Genomic DNA, 22,999 nt, shown 5'->3' with positions numbered 1-22,999 from the left:
CTCTACCCAAAGCCCCTATTGTTCTTACTCAAAAACACCATCATAACAAGCATGCAAACATAATAAATCAAGACATATTTGCTGTCCATATTTTCAGCTCCATCAACCTTCTTTCACTCTTCATTTTACACCTTATTTCATCCATAAGCAAAGTTGAAGTTCAATCTTACAATTTCTAGCAAAAACACCTTATTTTCTCATCAAATCTTCTTCAAAAACCCATCTAAAACTTCTGAAAATTTATGTTTATAAACTCAAATCTCCCATAAAAATAATCTTCATCTTAAGAGCTTTCCATAGACACCAAACTTGAAGAAATCCACCAAGTATAGAGTAAGTTATGTTCATTTCTTTATTCCACTAGTTTTTGTTAAAACTTGTTCATGTAAAATATTTTTTTTTACATGAATGTTTCCATAAACTAAGATCATTATAAAATGAATATTTTATCTCTAAACTAAGAAAATCATCATTTATAAATCTATAAAAATAGGCCATAATAGAAAGTAAGAAGATGCATTTCTACAAACATATAAATTTTGTTACTTAAAGGATTCAAGTAAAATTATGGGACTTAACTAATTATGTTGCTCAACATAATAAGTATACTCCAAATATGTTAAAATCATCACAAGTATTAGTCTAACAACTCTAACTAGGAAAAGTTAAGTGCATATTAGAAATCCAAAATTATTATTGATTTTTGGATGAATGCAATAGGTTTAGTTGAAGAGTTGGAGTTGAGACTTGAAGGGCAAGGACCCAAAGTTAGAACCACTTCTAAGAACGCGTAGGAGCTTACGTGGGAGCTTACGGAATAATTATATAGGCTTGGAGTCGAGGTATGTCACATGGGGTGATTTTTAAAGGATTTAAGAACAAGTTGGGAAAGTTTGTGTATAAACTTCTTTTAAAAAAAAAAAAATTCCCAAAGTGAAGTTCTTAAATCTTGAAAAATGATGTGAAAATGATAAATTTGAGTATGGAATAATTTATTACATGTATTATTATTGTGGGCATCATGCATGTTGATTTTATAAATTATTGTATGTTTAAAGACATGTTTAACACTACTTTGTGAAAGTTATTGTGATGGAAATGATTATATGAATTTGAAAACATTTTAAATTCATTATAAGAGAAATTTTCAGTAGCCATATGTTAAGAAAATTTCTTGGATACTTTTTGTTGAGATTATTCGTTAAATTGATATTTTAATGGAATTTAAGGTGTTAAATACTCTTATTATAAAACATGGTATTAGATGAACTCTTCATCATCAAAAATAATTAATAAAAAAATATTATAATGTCTCCAACAAGATTTGGCCAGAATATATTTAGTTTTGAATTTTTTTTATAATTTTTGAATAATCGTTAAATTGTTTAACGGTAAATTGTAAAATGATAAAATATAAAATAATTACCAAACAAAGACACATGGACTTGAAATTTTTATCACATACTTATATGGACAGTAGGTAAAATTGGTAAAAGTTTGGGAAGATTTCGCTGACATTTAAGGACCTTAATAATTTTTACTCGTTTATTAATAATCGGTAAGTTTGAAAACGGTAAAATATAAAAAAAATACTAAATGACGTCTTTTGGACATGAAAATTTTATGAGACACTTATATAATCAGTAGATACATGTTAAAAAATTTATATGGATTTTCGTGACCATATATGGACTTAAATAAATTTTATTCGGTTTATCGGTAAAATAACGATATTAATTATTAAAAATACTCCACATGAATTTTAATGGTTATTTAAAATTTTATACTCCTTAAAATAGCTTCTGGAATATCATATAATTTTTTTTATAATATTTTAATCGGACTCAAATAATTTTAAAGCTATTTTATTTTATTTATCGATAAAATGTCTATACAAATAATAAAACATCATACATGAGTTTTATAAGTTCAAATGGCCTAATAAACATGTTATATGACTTATGGGACTTTGGTATAATTTTATAAAATAAATTATTAATTATTTACTAATTTATCAAATTAATAGAAAATGTTTATTTATTAAAAAATGTAATATTGTTAATTAAATTTGGGTAAAAATAAACCTATATAAAAAAAAATTATATTTATATTAATAACCTACTGCCTCATAGTATAAATTAAGTTTAAATTAGATGGTTTATAAATTTTACGGATTTAAGACACCATGTAAATAACGTTAAATACCCAAATTGTCGAAAATAATTGTAAGATCGTTATAAATTCGCATAACCAATTATAATCTGATGGGACAACCTTAAATTCATTTTAAATAAGGTATTATAATGACTTGATTAATTTGGGCCTTGTTGGAGAATTAATATGTACTTTGTAAATCAATTACCGATTTTAATACCTGCAAAACTATCTCGTATTTAAGAAAATAGTGTTTTATGAAATCTTCTGTCATAAGGATTTTATAGACTTATGAATCATATTCTAGTTGTTTTGAATGAATTTCAAAACCCTTTTAGTTATATTTACTTTGAGAAGGATTGAAACGAAACATTTTAGTGGTTTCCTTAAAAAAAAAAAAATCATATTGAACTTTAATTACTTTTTGTTACGATGCATTTCCATACATGCTAGTGATGCCCCAATATAATACAAAGGTTATGTTTAATGATATGATTATGCTAAGCATGTTTTACCCATGTGGGAAATATTATGATTTGATTTTGCTAAGTTGCAAATAAAGTATGTTTTGCTATGTGCAAATAAAAGATGTTTATCATATGGAAAAAGTTAATATTTTTGACTTTCAAATGCTATTAAGATTACAAGATATATATTATGTACAAAAAAATGTTTTAGCCTAAATGGCGGGTACATATGCCACAGCAAATGTTGTGTGCATGATTAAACGGCTCACCAATGCTGAGCGCGTATTGTTCACAATACCATTGTGTTACACTTGCCGGACATGTCGCGGACGGTAGACCGACTACCAAACGAGTCACAGGATGACTCACAGAGTACCAATGTAAACTTATGATATGAGTTTGAAATTGATTTGGATCCATTGAGATCTTATGATTTATGATGAAAAATGAGAATTTGAAATGACTATAGAGCCATTGAACTGGATTGGAATCATAATATGATTTATCAAATGAAAAAGCATATTTCAAAATGAATTTACTCAAAAAAAAAAAAGGTTTCAATAACTTGTTTGACGGACACCAGTGTGTTTATACTCAGCCTTTTTGCTGATACTATGCTTTGTATGTTTTTCCAATGGTTTTGTTTTTAGAGTAAACCCCTATGGCACCTCGACGGAGAATGGATATGCGAGCGGAAGATGAACCTGAGTTGGAGTATGACTCCCCTTTGTTTAGATCTCGTTATTTTATTTGAGAGACTGTTAGTTTAGATTTAGACTATTTTAAGGATGTCATGTGAACTTTGGACTTATTTCGATTTGGTTGTAATTTTCCTATATTTTGGACAGTTAAGACTTCCGTTATATTGCTTTGGTTTGGTTCAAGTATTATACTTGAATATTGGTTTGACCTTTAAGTAACCCCTTAATTGTGTTGGCAAAAGTAAGCTTCCGCTTGATTAATACTAAATTCCAGTTAGTGTTTGCCTTCATAATTCGAGGCGGTTACAGCATTTTAGGGCGCGAGTTAAGAAATATCTCATGGTTGCACCAACATTTGACATTACAACAACCACATCGCCCATTGTTAGTTGTTACATCACACTAAGATACAAACCCGAGCAGATGAACCATCAACGCAGCTTAGCGCTGTGGAAAAACAAGGTTCTGTGACCTATGATGACTTGCCTGGAGAGGAGCCGCCGATTGACCAATCATCATTTTGAAACCTTGTGTGTCTTTCTTTTTTTCTTTTTCTTTTTACTTGGATGAGAGAATGCCAGTGACGCTCAGAGCTGATTTAACTTTTGAATTGAAAAACGAATGATTTGACTATAGTCCATTATAATCATTTATAACAAAAAAACTATGGATCTTTGAAGTAATAAATGATGAACTCTTCTAATTCTTCGTACCCTTCAAACGAGCTTGGGTGTTGCGTCTAAGCAAAATTTGCCTTCGAAATGATGTGATGATGTTGAGCCACTAACACTTTGCTTGGATCGCGGGAAACAGATGGATAAGAAGGGAAGGGATTAGAGGGTCGAAATTTGTGGGATTATAAGTGGGCAGAGTGAGATATCATGAGCGTTTTTAATGGATGATCATGAGTGTAAAATTTGGGATAGAGGTAGGCGTTTACTAATTGCAACAATTATGAGTGTTAAACAAGCTTGAAACAAGTGTTTCAATGTACATAATGCTTTTTATATATAGGGATGACAGACGAATAAAATTTTGTGGGTTTCGTATTGTTTTCACATTAGTTGGGATAAATATGAGTATCAATTTGGTGAAAAGAATATGAATATGAGTATACAAGTCTTACCATGGGTAATGACTAATGAATATGTTGATTTGAGGACTAATCTGCCCCATATCCATCCGCCTGCTCCTCTGACCATAAATGCAAAGATCATGTTGCAGAGTGAACAGACCATTTCCAGTCTCCATCATCATTCAAGCTCATGTGGTTTTTTGAGCCATAAATACTTAATAGGAGTAACTTCATTCAATTCTGTATGAACTAAATGAAATTTCAAAATAAAAACTAAAAATTGAAAATTCTAAAATTGCAATCCAACACAAAAACTGTTCTACTTGCACAAAACCCTCACAATTCATTTGCACAATGCACTTTGATCATAATCCTCATTAACTCAAAGAGTCATAAAAGTTTTAAGTCCAAATCTTCGAGTTCATGTAAAACCCTCGAATCTAAACCGCCACAAGAAATCAAGATGTCTAACTGATTGTAATCAGTTTTCTGAAGTCCATCTTACCCATTTGTTATCCCAAAAGATGAACCTCATCTTCCGAGTTCTGGTTCTGAGAGTTTTAGTTCTTCTGTAAAAAGTAGCAAATTGCTGTGCAATCATCAATCTTCTGAGAAAAATTCTTCTTCCATGATGCAACTGCTGCATCTACCACTGCTTTTGCTGCCATTTTTTCATGCTCCACATTCTTCACAATTGATACTACTTCCTCATTGCTAAGCACATCCCATATCTGTAAAAAAGTCCTTCAGTTTAGCTCAATTCTGCTTCAACAATCTATTATTAAGTTAGAATATTGAAAACATAAGGTTTCTTGGCAAATGGTTGTTGGTTGGTTTGACCGACATGAAATATTGATTGATTTGTAAGCCACCTCTTAAGAAAATGTATGGTAGAAATAAAATGCTGACTGTTGGCTGTCGGTTGTTTAATAGTAAAAAAGTGGGTCTAAAAGCTTAAAAGCCCATGAGAATACTACCCATAGTAGCTTTTTGGTATTGGCTGGTTTGACCAACTTAAAATACTGGTTATTGATTTGCTAAGTGATAAGCCACCTCTTATGGAGATGTATGGTAGAAATAAGACGTTGATTGTTGGCTGTCGGTTGTTTAATTGAGAAAAAGTGGGTCTAAAAACTTAAAGTCCATGAAAATACTACTCGTCGTAGGCTTTTGGTATTGACATAAAAGTCGGCTTTTCAGTATGCTTAAAAGCCGTTTTCCAAACTGTTATTTGGTTGTATCAGAAATTTGAAGTAAATGTGCATACCCCATCAGTTGCAAGCAGGATAAACTGATCGTGAGAAGTTATGTGATGATGGGTGATAACCGGATCGGAGATTATGCCATAGTTTTTCATAACAAAGTCTCCAAAGCAACGAGACATAGCCATTCCCGGACTATAAACACGCGGCAACCATGCTCGTGGAGCACCTGGTTCATCTCTAAGTGCAAACACTCTACCATTGGAACTTCTTATTCTTAAAGCTTCATCTGCATAAATGTAAAAACATAAGCAGTTCATCAGAGAAAAAAAGAATTTATTGTAAACTAGAATTTAAAAAATATATGCATGTTAATTAATTACCAGGTGTGCCAGGCTTCAAATCAATGGTTAATTGAACTGCTGTGAGTCCTCCATCGTCGGATTTTGTTCCTAGAATAGCCCTTGAATCTCCTAGATTAGCAATAAGAAGATCATCACCCTGCTTAAAATTTCATGTTAGAAACAAAGAATACATTTTTTGACAGGATTTGTTATTGTAAATGAATTCCTTGAGCTGGGGTGGTTTGGCTCGTATATAATGAAGTAGGCTCTTCGGAATGAGCTATCGCTAAGTTAAAGTTTGCTTGAACAAGTTGTTAAATTAGGCTGGACTTATTGTGAATGCCAGCATATTAATGGGGACACAAGTGCACACACTTCATAAGCCAAGGAGATATATACCATCCCAAAACCATATGACAATGGAAAGAAGGTCTCTAATAGCTTATAAAGCGTGCACACCATTTTCAATTTATCGATGTGGGATAACTCATCCCAACACAAATGGGTGAACGGCTCGAACAAGCAAAATGGTGCAATTAAAGACAGTATAACCGTCCAGTGAGTGCATTTATACTCGGATGAGCAAGGTATTGGCTTGATTCGATTATTAGACGTAATAAGGTTACAAAAGTAAAATTTATGTTGTGTTAGAGTATATAACATATCATAGGGTATTAGGGTCTCAACCATCAGCGTAAGAATTTGGTTGAATTGGTTTCTTGACATGGTATCAGAGCTATCGTGACAAAAGGTCACGGGTTCGAAACTCAATCACTCTTCAAATTTAAATGGAATATTTCGCACCAGGTATGAGGAGGATCTGTACTGCATTATACTTCTAGCCCAAAAGTCTCTCGTGTGAGGAGGCATGTTAGAGTATATAACATATCTTGGGGTTTCAACCATCAACTTAAGCTTTTGGTTTAAATTGGTTCCTTGAGATGCTGCAAGTATAAAGTGTGCAGTGTTTAACATAGGTGTAAATGTATGAGACCTGTTTAAGAGCAACAACAGCAGTAGTTCCACTGAATTTAAAGTCCACTCTCTGCACCTTCTTAAGCTCTTCATCCAATTCTGGGAATGCCTTCAAGCATGCCTCCTCCCACTCTTTCAGTTGGTTCTTCGTTGACGATGAATCACTCTCGTCTTGTGTTGATTGGATTCCGGAATGATTCTCATTCACCTCTGAAACTGCATTCTTTTTATCGAGTAATCGTAAAGGCAACCTCCGGCTCACAATTCTGCTCACTATATGACCATTTTTGCCATGCCCATCAAATACTCCACAAAGTACACCGTCTTCTGACCCATAACCCTATCATGCCAAAGACAAAAAAAAAAAAAAAAAAAAAAAAGTTACTACAAAGTCTAAGTATTAAAGAATGAACATGATAGAATAACTCATACTTATTTGTACTTCTGAAATACCACTATTTAACTCAAAAAGTTATCACATATTTAAGTTAATTGATGCTATTTTAATGGGACAAAAGGAGTAATATAAGTTTTTGACATTTTGAGTCAATTGATTTTATAACACCAACGACTTTAATCATACTATGTTACATTTATTATTTTGCACATTTTATCCTTTTAATTTGTACTTAATTTCTCTATTTTGAGTTGTTTTATACTTATTTTTTTACTTTGCTTGTCATTATGTATTTAATTCGCGAATTAATATATACACCTCTACATAAGAGATGTAATTCAAATGAGATGGTGGAACTAGGGAGTTTATAATCTCAAAAATATATTGGTTGGACTATTTAACACATATATAAATTGTGTTTCACATTGACACCGTTTAATACAATAGTTTGTGTAATTTCAAAAAAAAAACTATCTTATCGCAATCACAAATTCTCGAACAAGATACGTTTGGACTATTTTTATTGAAGTGGTCAATATAAATTTACAGTCTTAAAGTAGTGACTTATGATCTTAAAGTGATCACTTATAACCTTAAAGTGACCAATTATAATCATAAAGTAATCACTTTATAAACTTAAAGTGATTATTATAATCTTAAAGTGATTACTAATTAAAAATGATAAGATGATTTCATATAAATCTTGTTGTATTGCAATAGATTTATTTTTTATGATATTACCATGATAAACTTCTCAACCATCAATTCAACAAAACACTTGGGTTATTGCTTTAGATAGGTGAAAATTTGAATAGATAAGTAAAATAATCAAAAAAAAGCATACATTAAGTTATGTTTCAATTTATTTTCAAATATAAGCGCCTAATTCTCAAACCTGAGGTATGGGCTCTGCTCGCACTTACTAATTGCGAACAAAGGGTTTGATTATAAAAAAGCCAAAGGAGTTGTTCGCACTTACTAACTACGAACAGAGTTGTTTGCTTTTTTTGACCAAATTTCATGTTCGCGGTTTCTAACTACGAACAGCTTGGTTGAATTTTTTTGTCCAGTTTGACTCTGTTCGCAATTACTAACTGCGACCAGAACCGAATCTTAGTTTTGGGCTGAGGCACTTACATTTGAAAATAAGTTAAAATATAACTTAATGTATGCTTTTTTTTTAATAATTTTACTTATCTATTTTAAAAATTCTAGATATGTTGAATGGGTATTATTATTGACTATCTCATGGGTTTGGGCCGAACTTATATTACAATACGTTATCTTTTCTCTTTACTCTATTCTATGGATAAAACTGTTGACTTAATCAGCTTCGGCCCGTTCAATATTGTTTTTTTATATATATATAAATTTTTAATTTTTAAAATTTTAAAAACTAAAAATTTAAAATCAGAAAAGTAATTTTGACTTTTTAGGTATGTGTTTGCAAAATCATCATATTTTCAATAAATTTCTCTAATTTTTTATTTATTATAGACATATTATAATTCATATGATTTTGAAAAAATCAAAAAACTAAAAAACAGAAATCAAAATAAAATCGATTGGGCCCTTAGGTAAGCACTTCAAAACAATACATAGGTTTTAAATTTTCATTTTTATTTTTATTTGTAATAGCTTCCATCATTTATAACTTAATCAAGGTTAAATTAATTTTTTAAATCAATGGTTTTAACTAGAATTAGACTCGTAAATCAAAATATTTTTTCTAATATAAAAGTATATATTAGGTATACCTAGATAGGATACCATATACTCTGGATTCAAAAATTTCGAAACCACTAGTTCAAAAATATGTAGCATTCACGTGTTTTTGAAAATAAACTTTTAAACCGTTAAGAAAAAAATATATATAGATAAGGCATTTCACGTTTTCTAGAAATATGTACTATTCACGTTTTCTTGCAAACAAACTCTTAGGCCGTTACGGAAAAAGCATTTAAGGGTAAGTAAGACATATAACAAAATCGATTTTATACCACTCCGGTCTAGCTAGTCCGATCAAAATTTTCAATAATTTACAATTTTAATAGTAACACAATTCACATAATCGAAATTTTATTATGAATCGACTCGATGATAAATCATGTATATTTATTTATGAACTACATTCAACTCCATTAAATAAAGGGAAAAAAAAGTATTTTGCATTAAAAAAACTAGACATAATTCTACACTAAAATCATCTCAAATTAATCTTAAAATTAAAAAAATTTGATGATTTGTAGTTGACCAATTATTAAGAATTAAGAATCAGAATAGTTTTTTCTTTCACATTCCGACTAAAATTCGATTCTCACCGTATACAATCGGAAATTTTATTTCTCTAATGTGTAGGAAATTTTCCGACCTTATCATAAAAAAAGTTGGAAGATAAATTACCTGACAAAGAACAGCAGAATCTTGGTTGACAGCTTTACAACCTTTTAAAGAATAAACAGACGCAGAAATGATTTGTTGATCATCATTTTGATCATAGATTGCATTTCCAAGACCCTCTGGATTTACTGGAGCTGATGCACCAATTCCCATCTTAAAAAAATAATTTCAAAAATACCCAAAAAAAAAGGATATGAAATATTTTTGTATTAATTTACAGAATATATAATTGCTACTCAATGCATAAATGATATATGTATAAGTCTAGCAGTTTGAAAAGTTGCCTATGGAGAGGATTTTATAAGAGAAAAGAAACCAATTTTATAAAGTGTCAATATTTTTAAGAGTCAAGTTGGCTTATTCACATTACTTTAGTATATATAATTATAAAAATATATTTTGATAGGTCATTACCGGTTGCCATATATTTGTGTACATTAAACTTAAGTGTAAATGATGTGTACACATGTAGGATTGATATGTCCTTTTGTTGTTTGGGAGTATTTGGTATTATCCATCTCCTGAATCAATAGGAACAGGTCTTAACATTTGTTTTTTATTGAATACTAAAAATTGGAGGTGCTCATAAATTATTGTTTCTGTCTCATTCAGGTGTTTAAAATAGACTTGACATTTTGATGTTTACCCGATTTTATAATCGAACTCGACTTGACCAAATACTTAAAATAATGAGAGTGAAATCATTAAAAAGCAACGAGTACAAATCAGTGAGACCAATTAAAATGAAAAATAATATTAAATGAAAGGGAAAAGGAGGATATATGTTAGTCCAAATACTTATCCAAAGGAATATATATATATATATATATATATATATATATATATATATATATATATATATATATATATATAACATTTTTATAAATGAAATATGAGCTATGTTAAATGGACAACAACTTGTTTGGATATAATATGAAGCAACAAAGTTGTGTGATGTGAGTTGTTTAAATTTGGCTCGATGGATTGAAATTGAGTATAATTTGACTTGACTCGAAATAACCTAAATATAAAAACTAAATCATATTGTTAATATTTACGTAGTAACGTATGTATCAGAATTGAAATTTTCCTACTAAAAATATCATATTTGAAATTTACCTGAACACCTAAACGTACACTTTGGGTGCGGAAGAAGAAAAAAGGATTAACAAACTCTAGTGCTCTTATTTTACTAGGCTAGGATGAAACGCTTTTCCATTATATCTTTATTAGCTCTAGTTTCAATATAGAATTTGGAGTTACATAAATTGAATTTCAAGATGGTTTTTGTTCATGGTGAATTGGCCGAAGAAATATATATGAGTCAATTAAAAATCTTTGATGTTGTGGGCAATGAAGGTCATGTGTGCCGCTTGGAGAACTCTTTATATAATTTGAAGCAATTCACAAGGCAATGGTACAAGAAAATTAATTCTTTTTATGATCAAACATAATTTCACAAGAAGTTCTCATGTTAGTTGTGTATACATTCGAGATGAACTCGAAATAAAGTGTATAAATTTGGTGAAAATTATTGTGAATAGACTTATTTGAATATAAAGACAAACCCCTTGCTAAACAACAAGTTCAAATTGTTAATAGACTTATTTGATTTATCACCTAGCATGACATGAACTATTATGAAGCCTTTAACCGGGTATAGATGTGCACGTGTAAATGTCATACATGTACATGATTGTGTAGTGTGTTTATGTAGTGATCAAAGAAGATTTGTTGTAGTGTGAAGTGTTTAAGAAGATGGTTGACTTGAGTGGACTTGGGTTAAGGTGGAGATTGTTAGATATACCTTGAGTGTTACCAAGATGAAGCAAATTGACCCTAGCTTGCCCTTGAGGATTTGGATCACCTAGTTGACATTTTGTATTGGCCATTAAAAGGTAGGTAACATGGGAAGAGTTCAAAGAATGTGTTTTTTCATTTTAGTGCCATACATGTGGGAATAAATGGAGTATGAAAGATTATGCAAGGTACAATAGTCAAAGGACCTCAATCAAAAGATGCTCGAACGAGCGACTTATGTGTTCAAATGAGCATCGAGCAATGTTTCAAGGCAGAAGATTATGATGCATAGGTGTTCAAATAAGGTGTAATTGTATTTTTTAACAAGTTTGGTTCAAGTTGCTTTATGCTTTATAATACGTTCCTCGAGTATACAATGATTCATATTTAGCCTAATTCATTGCATTTAACCCTCAGATTAAATACAAAACCTTTAAAAGTCTCTCTATGTCTCATTTAGAACCCCCAAGCTAAGCATTCTCTATAGCCAGTCAAAGCAATTCCTTACCAAGGATGACGTAACTCATATTAGATAAACTCATACATCCTTTCAGTCTTGTTGATTTGCATTGTTTGCTTGTTTAATTTCTCAATAGTTAGTTCTTAATTTCAATATTCATCAACAGCCATCCTATATCAATATTCATCAAGAACCTCATAAAAGTATGTTAGGTAAAAATGGTCAAATTTGCACAAAAAAATTATAATTTACAATATAATGATACAAGTGTATAAAAAAATATTGTTAACTGGGTCAATTAACCTCATTATTCGCTATGTCGCTCTGCCATCATCCATAAATAGCTCCATAGAAACTCCGCCCTAATGCATAAAGAAATAGGGCATCATATATTACACAAACTATTACGGTATTTCACAGGTCTTCTTATCACGATCGATTTGCATCTGCATTTTCAATCCATCTCATTTTTCGTTAGCTTCAAAGCAAGGTCTTCCGATCCATGTTCTTCAATTTCAAGTCCTTAGAAGACAAGCCGAAATCCTTCCTGTACACATTCCTACAGTTCAGAGTCCAAATCAATTTATACTTGTATATGGTGAGACCACCTGATCATGTTTGTTAGAATGATTCAAGAGGTAATGTGTGGTTGTATTTTAGTCTTTTTCTGTAGAAAATAGCACACAGCTGTGCAATCATCCCGCTTATCACAAGGAATCTTGATTTTCCAAGCTTGAACGGCTGCATCCACAACACTTTTTGCTGCCATCTTCTCATTCTCTGCGCCCCATACAATTAAGGCTACTTCCTCGTTGCTAAGCACATCCCATACCTGTCATCAATCAACCAAATTAGCTCAAATAAGTTTGGTTAAGGGTCCTTACGTTCATAGAGTACCTATAAGATCAAATAATGCCTATGAATGGTCATGGGTTGAGTCTTAGTTGGGTCCAAGTCAACAGACCCATATTCGTACATAGACCCTTAGGTCTCAAAATTTTGAATCAGGATCTGGACACTTAGAATTTGAAATTTTTAAATTCGAATCTAGATCCATGGGGTTTAATGGGTCTAGAGTCTAATGGGTTTTAATTTAATCACTCAAACTAAAACTACTTAAATTTTAAAGATTAATAATTTATTAGTACTAAAATAAGTCTATTTGTTGTATTAAAGTTTAAATTGAGTCCAAATAAATAAAGAAATATGTTTAGAACGAATTTAAAATTGATTTTGAATTGTATAATGGGTTGGGTCTAGAGCAGATCCAAAGGGTCTAGTGGATTTTAGTCTTAAATGAATTCCTAGAAAGGATCTGGGTCGGATCTAAGTTTGAAGAGTGAAGACCCTAAACCCAATCCTGATCCATTTATTTTTTTGACTTGAAATCGAATCCTTATCCGTTGGGTCTTAAAAAATTGAATTCAAATCCTATAAACAAAGACGGACCTAGGGCAGATCTAAGTGGATTTTGGACCCATAATTATCCCTAATAATAGCTAATAATATGACCCATAATGTGTCACATATTTCAGTTGTATAAAACAAATTCGACTACTTTAATTTGAAATGGGAAAAAAGTAAACTTACTCCGTCAGTCGCAAGCAGGATAAATAGATCGTTAGAAGTTATGTGATGATCAGTGATAACTGGGGTAGAGATAATGCCATAATGTTTCATAACCAAGTCTCCAAAGGATCGAGACATTGCCATTCCTGGACTCTGTGAATCAGGTAACCATGCTCGTGGAAAACCGGCTTCATTCCTCCGTGCAAAAACCCGACCATTGAACCTTCTTATTCTTTTAGCTTCCTCTGCATGACAATATTTATTTTATGTTAGAGTACATATTTTGTATAACATAGTTTGGGGTCTAATTTACGCCAGATTTGAGGAATTGTTACCTGGTATACCAGGCTTTAATTCAGTCGTTAATTGAACAGCTGTAACTCCATTTTCTCCATTAATTCCAAGTATAGCCCTTGAATCCCCAAGGTTAGCAATGAGAAGATCATCACCCTGATCACATTTCCTTTATTGTCATAAACCATTAATCAATTTGCATACTTTTACTAACTTGTCCCTATGCAGTAGTACTATTTGATTTAAAAAGCTCTTATATATTTGAGTTAAATGGTAAAATCTCATAACAACAGAGGAAGTATTGTTTTACAACCACTTTTCATCACCTCAGTATCATTTATGGCTCCTACAAGACAAAGCGTGGGGTTTGATGTATGCAATTTTTCATTTGATAGTACTTTTGTTAGTGTTAACTAGGTGTTAAATGGGCCAGGTCGGGCCAAAATTTAAATGGATCGGGTCGGGGTGGGTCATGTCAAATGTTAAATGGGTTGGGGCAAACCTGTTTAAATACGACCCACTTTGACCCGTTTTTTAAAAATTCATAAAATAGTTTTTTTCATTATACTTTATGGCCCCCTTGGGTCAATTCAACTATGAATATAATAACATCATATAATTATCCGACCCGTCCCTGCCGACCCTTTACACAAAGGCCTATTAATGACCCAACCCGTCATTAACCCGACCCGCTAATGACCCGTCCCTTGACCCATTGGGTCGACCCACCCCGTTGAACACCTCTAGTGCTAACAAAGAGATTTTTCTTTTTTAGGTAACAAAAAAATTGTCTCTATAAACCCTTGACAACAAATATTATGTGCAACATTACATTTAAGGTCATTTTAAAAATTGAAAATTTTTAAGACCATTCGTATTTTAAATATTTAAGGTTTCCAATTGTTTCATACCAAAACCTTATACCACATTCTCCATCTCAATATACTTGAATAGTTTATGTACTTTCTCCATTCTTTAATATTATTTCTACAAGGAATATTCACAAGAATTAGGAAAGATGTAATCTTTGTGATTAAAGTGATGATAAGGTAGATAGTGAAAATAATTTATATTGCTTAATATTTAAGGCTTTGAAAACTCTTTGTGGTCGAGCATATTGCATATACTAATTAGAATTTCGTTTCCCTTGATCAAATGACTAAAAAATTCATATAATTTAATAGATCATTTTGTTATAGTTCATTGTAATTTGAAATGTGTTACTAAATGTTGAAACATTCATTATTATCTAAACATGAGTTGTCTTACATCAGAGAAGGAAAAATAAACACGTTACTTTATAAACTTCAGGAATAATTTCTACTAGTACCAATTGGTTTAATTTAATGCAGTAAATTCTATGAAAACATACCTGTTTGAGAACAACAACAGCAGTACTTCCACTAAAAGAGTAGTCCACTTTTTCCACCATTTTAATCTCTTCATCCATTTCTTCAAAAGCATTAAAACAAGCCTGTTTCCATTCGTTTAGCTGTTTGTTTGGTGATGAACCACTTTCATCAGATTCATTCCTATTCTTCACCTGATCTGAAACTGATTTATTCTTTTGATCCAGCAGTAGTAATGGCAAACGGGTTCTTATAGCCTTGCTCACTAAATGACCCTTTTTTCCATGACCATCAAATACTCCACAAAATACACCTTCTTCTGATCCATAACCCTTCAAAATACATACAAATTTCAATACATTACTATTGTTTAAATCATCATATACGTGACGCGAAATATTTCACTTCGCCCTATGATATGTTATGCTCTAACACGCCTGCTAGCCATTTGGACTATAAGCATGGATGTAATGCGCACAGACTCTTCTAGTACTCGATGTGAAATATTTCACTTTGCCTAATGATATGTTATACTCTAACACGCCCATAGCCATGTGGGTTATAAGTGCGGATGTAGCATGCACAAACCCTGTTCATATCTGACATAAAATATTTCACTTTAAATAAGGGTGAAAAAGAAGATTCGAACCCGTGATTTTTTGTGAAGTTAGCATCTGATATAATATCAACTCAACCAAAAGTTTAAATTTATGATGGAATTACTTAAACAATATTTCTCACAATTTTCATTTAAGAATCATGAAAATTGAAAAACATAAAATTAATTTAGCATAGTTTTCAATTTTCAATGTTCTCAGGGTTTTCACCCGAGCTTGGCCCAAAGAAATCTAAGCTCGGATCTGCATATGATATAATTCAAATCAATAATCTATTAATATCAAATTATATGACATATACTCCAACATTTGAGTTAATTCGGTACGGAAACAATTAATTCAAGTCAATTGGTTATAAATTCAGTTAAAATCTAAATTTAAATTTTCCATATTTACAAAAATGATTAATTTTACGGAGATTTAGAAAAAAAAAAAAAAGTACCTGACAAAGAACAGCTGAATCTTGATTAACAGGCTTACCACCTCGTAGTGAATGCACAGACCCAGATTTGATCTGATGATTATGTATCATTCCCTTTTGATCATAAACTACACTTCCAAGACCCTCAGGAATGATTACAGATCCTGTTGATAATTTACTCCCCATTTAATCTTATAATTTTGGTAATAATAAAATTTACTTAATTCAATTTATTTGATGAATACAAATCATTTTCTGAAGTCTTGCTATTTTGAAAAGTTTCCCTTTTCTGATGAATATAAGTTAAATATATATTATTAGAAAATGAAACGTACTTAAAACTGGTAAAAGGGTCATTTTGTTGTGTTCTAAGAGTCAAGTTGGCTCATTATCATTTCTTTATATGATCATCATTGACTAGATCAAATGTCCACTAGATGAGCTTGCTATCATATGCCCTTATTAACTAAACAATTGGTTGATATTAAAATATCAGTACTATTTTTAAATATTACAAAAGTAAAGTAACGTCCCGTTTGGTTAATGGTACTAAATGATGATAATAAGAATGATTTATTGTGTAAAATTTCATCAAAAGTTACATGTTATTTCCATGATAATGAAACTTTGATTACAAAAAAAATATCTTTTTTATAAATTTTCATTACCACCAAACATCACTTCAATTTATGAAAAAAAATGAGATAATTAAAGTTGAACAAGCATGACCATCAAAGTAGTAAGAGATTTTTCAACCAAAATTACACTAATTTTCATTTACATTACTACCGTTTAATTCTACTTACCAAACGAACCGTTTTACGATAAATAGATCAATAGAAGTAAAATATACATAAATAGGATAACTAACAACTTATTTTATGACCTGAATAATAACATAGAAAGTATTCTGAAAACAACTAAAATAGAGAATAAAATATAACAAGTTTTACGAAGAAATTACTTTGGAATCATGGACAGTTGGAGTAATATATATATATATATATATATATATATATATATATATATATATATATATATATATATATATAGGGGAGGGATCCAATGAGAAGGGGTATGAAAATGAGAAGGGTGAGAAGGATTTTGAGCCGTCGATTTCTCAAAGATCTAATGGTCTAGATATCAAGCCGAAAAAAATAGGGCAAAAAAAAAAAAAAAAGCTAATTCGGTTTTTTCTGAAGAACACAAGCGCCTTCTCTCTTCCAAGCTATACTCTTCGAAAAACCTTCAAAACCTTCGAAAAACCTTCGAAAAACCTTTGATTTCTTCTGCGAAATCTTCCTCTTCTATTGAATTAAGGTATGCAAATTAGAAATTTACCATTTTATAGTTTTTATTTTTCGATTTGTTTTGATTCATTTTTTAGTTTTCGTTTTCTTCTGCGAAAATGTTCCTCTTCTCTTGATTACTTAGTCTGTCAAAAATCTTTACTTGTTTTCGTTTTCTTATGTGTACCTTTTACAAATTCAGATTTGTTTTGATTGATTTCTTAGTTTTTCATTTTCGTTTTCGATTTAGTATCTTCAAAACTGAGAGTCAGATTTTCATTTTCGTTTTTCTTTGTTGATTTTGATTTACAGACTCAGATCTTGATGTGAATCTTCTTGTTGATTTTGATTAACAGACTCAGATTGAGATACTATGGAAGATTTACAAAAAGTGCTAAATGTGGAAGATTCACCAAAAACTTCCAACAATGAAAAAGAATTGTCAGAAGGTAATGTTATTATGTTCTTCAAAAAAAATACTTAGTTATGATTGTGCATATTTACTGTCTTTTTTTTGTAATATTGAAAATCTTTGTTGCCAAGGTGAATGCTACTATGTATAGGAATGATACTATGTTCTTAAGAAAAGATACTATGTTGTGATTAAAAGTTACTATGACAATGTATAGCTACTGTCTTCTGTTTTGTAATTTTGAAAAAACTTTGTTGCAAAAATATCAGCATAACATATATCAGCGTTCTTCACCCTTTCAAAATGATTCCACACAACCGATGTTAACCGTTTTGGTTTCTTAATCACTGTCTCACTTGATATTTACATCACATGGGTTTGATATGAATATCTGCAGAAAATTCAAAAATCGGATTGATAAAATCGAACTCGTTATTGATTAACCGGACAGATTTTGGATCAAATGAGAAGGGATATGAAAATGAGAAGGGTGAGAAGTAATCTAAAGCATTCATTTTTTTGATCAACGGACAAATTTAATTCCTTTGGCAAAAAATATTTTTTGGTAAACAGATAGATGAAGAGTTCTCATATATTTTTTGTTTGGCAAAAAATACTATGTTGAAAAAACAGATAGATGAAGAGTTCTCATATATATAATTCCTTTGTTTACCATACAGGGGGGCGGTTAGCACCAACAACATAGCATACCACTTTGTAATTACAACTCCTTTGTAATTTTGAAAAAACTTTTGTTGCAAAAGTGAATGATACTATGTTCTTAAGAAAAGATACTATGTTGTGATTAAAAGTTACTATGACAATGTATAGCTACTGTCTTCTGTTTTGTAATTTTGAAAAAACTTTGTTGCAAAAATATCAGCCTTGTACTTCATCTTGTACAACCTAAAGCCTAAGCCTAAGTGCCTGATTATCTACTATGTTCCATCAAATGTTTGTACAACTTAAAAATTCACAACTTCATCTTGTACTTCACATTAACGAATCTTTAATCTTCTGATAGAAACTTGTTTGGCAATGGAGCGTCTTTTATCTTTAAAATTGGACAGCTCTTCTAAAACTTTGGATCTTTGTTTGTTCAAATCAGATAACAATAAAGATCCGGCAATCTTAACTCTTGCCACATGTCTCAATGGAGCCTACATAAAAAGAAAATACATTTAGTTTGAATCTTTTAATTAGAATGTCATTCAAAAAAATACATTTAAAGATAATATTAAGAAGAAAAATCGTAACTGCATTCAATATTGGACACTGGAAATCAACTGTTCCCTCGAAAAACAGCATGCTCATCATCATAAATACATCACTTTCAATATTCGTCCTAGCAGTCATTTTCCAATCGGTGGGAACTCGTTCCATTTTCCATAATGGAATAACATGAGTAGCTTGCATCTTATCATCAAAAATTGTTGACAACAAATCTTTCTACAAAAGTTTCATTTAAATATTTATTAATAAATATTTCATAATCTTAGCAACATAGGCAAAAGGTTTTTCAGGATAATAAAATGCTACACATACCATAGTGTCACCGAGCTTTCTAATTTCTTCTTCTGAAACAGCAGTATGGTTCACATTGTCTATCCATTGAACCATTCTTAACTTCATATTCAGAAGAAGTAAGAAGTACTGACTGCCTTTCAATATCGGGACAACAATCTGTATATTATATATCACTGAATCAATAAATATATCTAAAAAAAAGTGACTGCACAAGTACTAACTACCTATTAGTAGCTATAACAACTAAAATAGTGACTATATAAGCCAATCAATCATTAAAAAAATATCTTACCAGATCAAACTTAGTCAAATCAACTTGGTTGAAATCCACCCATTTGACCCAAGAATCACAAATTAAATCAATTTGTTCAGAACCACCATTATTATTAAAATCCAACAAAGCAAGCTGTAAAAAAAAACAATGAAATAACTAAAAATAATTCAAAATAAAAGAAAAGTAATTTAGAATAAAAATGACAAAAAACGTACACTAGAACTAGCACTAAAGAAGAACTTTTTTGAAGATTGCTTGTTCTTTTCATTTTCATTGAGCAATAAACACCAACAATCCACAACAGAAACATGAGTACACTTTGAGGGATCCCCAAGAGTATAAAACTCTTCCCTTTGAATCCTCAAATTGTCCTCATAATTAACGAGCAATTCACTGTCAAATAAAAAGGAATAAAATAAGTATAATAAAAAACAAAAATCACATAAAAAGATAAACCAAAAAAAAAAGACTCACCTATTGTCAAAACATTGATCAGAAACAAAACAATAGTCAACTGTTTCTTGAAGTAACGAACCAAGAGTTCTCATATATTTTTTGTTTGACTTCAGCAGATGTGAAACATATGTAAATTTATCATTCACACCTCTGAAAGGAATGGAACACTTAGCCCTGCCATGTATCAATACATTCTCATAACCATGGCTTTCAAAAACAGTGATATTATTTACAACATCATCATCACCCTCATCAGCAACATTATTTACAACATTATTTACAACTTGATCCAATTCAACCTCATCCACTACATCTACATCTACATCACCCTCATCAGCAACAAAAACCTCATTCACCATCCTGGGAATAGAGGTAACCCATTTAACCGTGTCAACTATCTCATCGATTGTATTGAGCACGGTAGGATTCATGAAAAAACTTTGGGTTTCAGAAAAAGGTGTGGATGAGGTAGAAGGAACATCAGGAAAAGGGACAGGAGGAGAAGAAAATGAACGTTTTTGTTCTAAAAACAACTTAATTTTCTGCATGTAAAACTCGGAGACAACTTGAGTGTCTCTCCTCATCAGCATCAGCAACTCACATATTTCCTACAAAAATAAGTAAAGATAAAGTTAAATGTTGTTCAAATTAAAAGTAACTATGTTCTTAAAATACTATGTTATGATTATTTTCCAAAAGTGAATGCTACTATGTTCTTAGAAAAAGATACTATGTTATCATTAAAACTTACTATGACTGTGTATAGCTACTGTGTTCTGTTTTGAAATTTTGAAAAATATTTGTTGCCAAGGTGAATGCTACTATGTTCTTAGAAAAAGATACTATGTTGTGATTAAAAGTTACTATGACAATGTATAGCTACTGTGTTCTATTTTGAAAATTTGAAAAATGTTTGTTATACAGGAGAATGCTACTGTTTGATCATACTTACACTTACATACTTAAAATGCTACTGTGCATATCATTAAAATGTTATCATTAAAATGCTACTGTGTTTGATCATACTTAAAGATACAGGAGAATGCTACTGTGTTATCATACTTAAAATGTTTGTGATTAAAATGCTATTGTGTTTGATCATACTTAAAGATACAGGAGAATGCTACTGTGTTATCATTAAAATGTTTGTTATACATAAATAAGTAAGATCATACTTACATCCTCAGCTACTTGGCGTATTTCAGAATTACGCATTGCATTTAACGGCAAGTGAAACTCAATTTTATCATCGTCTTGCACTGTTTGATCTCTGAAGGGTTCTGCATTTACACTTGGTTGACCAATATCAACGTTGTTCACCTTTAACCCAACAGCTTGACCATACTCAAAAACCATCGTCTGACTCACGGGATATGTACTCAAAATTAAACCACTGCCAAAATGATTAGCAGATGTTTCCTCCTTAATTCTTTTTGACACATCCTTATCAGTCCAATGAGAGATAAGGGGTAAAGAGGATGGCAAAGAGATATTCTTGAATTTCAAACGATGAAAATAAATTATTTCCAACAAAACAATGCATCCAGAAAAAAATTGCACCTTTCCTTTACGATATCTAACAACAGAGTCACAAAACTGATCAAGCACATACTTACACCAATTAAAAGAACTAATCTTATTCGAATCTACTATAGACTTTACAATCTTAAGGTCTATTGTTCTGTTTTGGGTTGGGGCTAAGAAAGAAGAAATAGCATGCAACACAAAAAGTTGCTTGAACTCATCCCCACCATCAATCATCCTAGGGATCATTCGTTCAAGCAATTCTAAAGGAATTGCTGCATTTGTATCTTCATAACCAAAAAAGGATCTAAATTCTTGTTTCAAGGGAAAATCAGGATTATACTTGTTCGCACACCTTGAAACTATATCTACATCATTGTTTGGGTTCAGAGGTAGACAAAAAACATCATATACATCATATTCAGAAATGGGAAAGCACTTGAAAGAGTCTATCGAAAACATACAACTACCGGGATCAAAACAATCTACAAGCCAACCAAGCATTGCAGATGGATTTCTACATAACTTTAAATTAAGAAGGCCACCAAAACCAATCTCTCTCACTGAGATTTTTTGTTTCTCAGTGAATCCCTTCATCAATTTGATCAATTGAGAAGGTCTACTTTTTGTCTGGAATGTAGATCTCAACCTGCAACAACAAAAAAAATATACAATGTTCTTAGAAAAAGATACTATGTTATCAATAAAGGATACTATGACTATGAATAATTACAATGTTGATGACCTGGAATACTTTGTTGGAATTACAATTTTGGAATTCAACATACCTTACAGACCTTTGTTGTACATTGTCAGTTTCCTCAGCTCTTCTCTTTCTTGTGTTGGAATTCAAATGTAAATTAGAAGTGGAGGGAATATCAACTGGAATACTGCGACCTCGTTGATGACCTGACTTCGAAGTTGACGAACCTCTTGTTTTTGCCATGACAACTAAAAAAAAAAAGTGATAATCGAAGATTTAAAATACCAGAATTAAACCAAAAATAATATCAAAATGTCGAGACTAAAAAAATCAAAACATCGAAGTAAAGTCGCAGAACAAGATGAAGAAATTAACCCTAAAAATCGAATGAAAATGAAAAGTCGCAGAACAAGATGAAAATCGAAGTAAAGCAGAGTAATATCAAATAATATCAACAGAAATTAACCCTAAATATCAAATACCAGAGTAATATTCAAATAAACACCAAAAATCGAAGAAAATAAACCCTTAAATCAAGAACTGAAATACCTGAAATAAAATCCAAGAACGATTGAAGAACAATGAAAAT

At 31.1% G+C, this 22,999-nt stretch overlaps 2 protein-coding genes and 1 long non-coding RNA gene across 3 annotated transcripts; 1 reads left to right on the top strand and 2 right to left on the bottom strand.

Annotated features, from left to right (window-relative positions):
* The first annotated feature begins 158 nt into the window (after window positions 1-158).
* On the top strand, window positions 159-3,408 carry LOC130803958 (uncharacterized). The gene is made up of 3 exons (XR_009039964.1): window positions 159-333; window positions 721-842; window positions 3,272-3,408. It is a non-coding gene; the product is annotated as an uncharacterized LOC130803958 (long non-coding RNA).
* A 451-nt stretch (window positions 3,409-3,859) lies between these two features.
* Window positions 3,860-10,060, bottom strand: LOC130803957 (probable protein phosphatase 2C 12). Its single transcript, XM_057668202.1, has 5 exons — window positions 9,719-10,060; window positions 6,938-7,258; window positions 5,983-6,100; window positions 5,665-5,888; window positions 3,860-5,128 (listed from the first exon to the last, which is right to left on the bottom strand). The coding sequence occupies exons 1-5, from the start codon at window positions 9,866-9,868 to the stop codon at window positions 4,958-4,960; spliced, it is 984 nt and encodes a 327-aa protein (XP_057524185.1). The 5' UTR covers window positions 9,869-10,060; the 3' UTR covers window positions 3,860-4,957.
* Window positions 10,061-12,089: 2,029 nt separating this feature from the next.
* Window positions 12,090-16,561, bottom strand: LOC130804670 (probable protein phosphatase 2C 12). Its single transcript, XM_057669199.1, has 5 exons — window positions 16,247-16,561; window positions 15,211-15,519; window positions 13,880-13,994; window positions 13,566-13,789; window positions 12,090-12,807 (listed from the first exon to the last, which is right to left on the bottom strand). Exons 1-5 carry the CDS (start codon window positions 16,409-16,411, stop codon window positions 12,607-12,609), a joined length of 1,014 nt encoding a protein of 337 aa, XP_057525182.1. The 5' UTR covers window positions 16,412-16,561; the 3' UTR covers window positions 12,090-12,606.
* Window positions 16,562-22,999: the final 6,438 nt, after the last annotated feature.

This window comes from Amaranthus tricolor, chromosome 17 (assembly GCF_026212465.1).
Source record: "Amaranthus tricolor cultivar Red isolate AtriRed21 chromosome 17, ASM2621246v1, whole genome shotgun sequence".
NCBI classification, from domain to species: domain Eukaryota; kingdom Viridiplantae; phylum Streptophyta; class Magnoliopsida; order Caryophyllales; family Amaranthaceae; genus Amaranthus; species Amaranthus tricolor.
Note: the sequence above shows the minus strand (reverse complement) of the source record. Positions and strands in the feature narration are given on the sequence as shown.

Coding starts and splice junctions, on each gene's coding strand:
- LOC130803957 (XM_057668202.1), bottom strand. CDS start 9,868: ATGGGAATTGGTGCATCAGCTCCAGTAAATCCAGAGGGTCTTGGAAAT. Junction 7,259..9,718: donor ATTCTGCTGTTCTTTGTCAG/GTAATTTATCTT, acceptor TTGGCATGATAG/GGTTATGGGTCAGAAGACGG. Junction 5,129..5,664: donor TCCTGCTTGCAACTGATGGG/GTATGCACATTT, acceptor ACTTTTTTACAG/ATATGGGATGTGCTTAGCAA.
- LOC130804670 (XM_057669199.1), bottom strand. CDS start 16,411: ATGGGGAGTAAATTATCAACAGGATCTGTAATCATTCCTGAGGGTCTT. Junction 15,520..16,246: donor ATTCAGCTGTTCTTTGTCAG/GTACTTTTTTTT, acceptor TGTATTTTGAAG/GGTTATGGATCAGAAGAAGG. Junction 13,995..15,210: donor CTGTTGTTGTTCTCAAACAG/GTATGTTTTCAT, acceptor AAATGTGATCAG/GGTGATGATCTTCTCATTGC.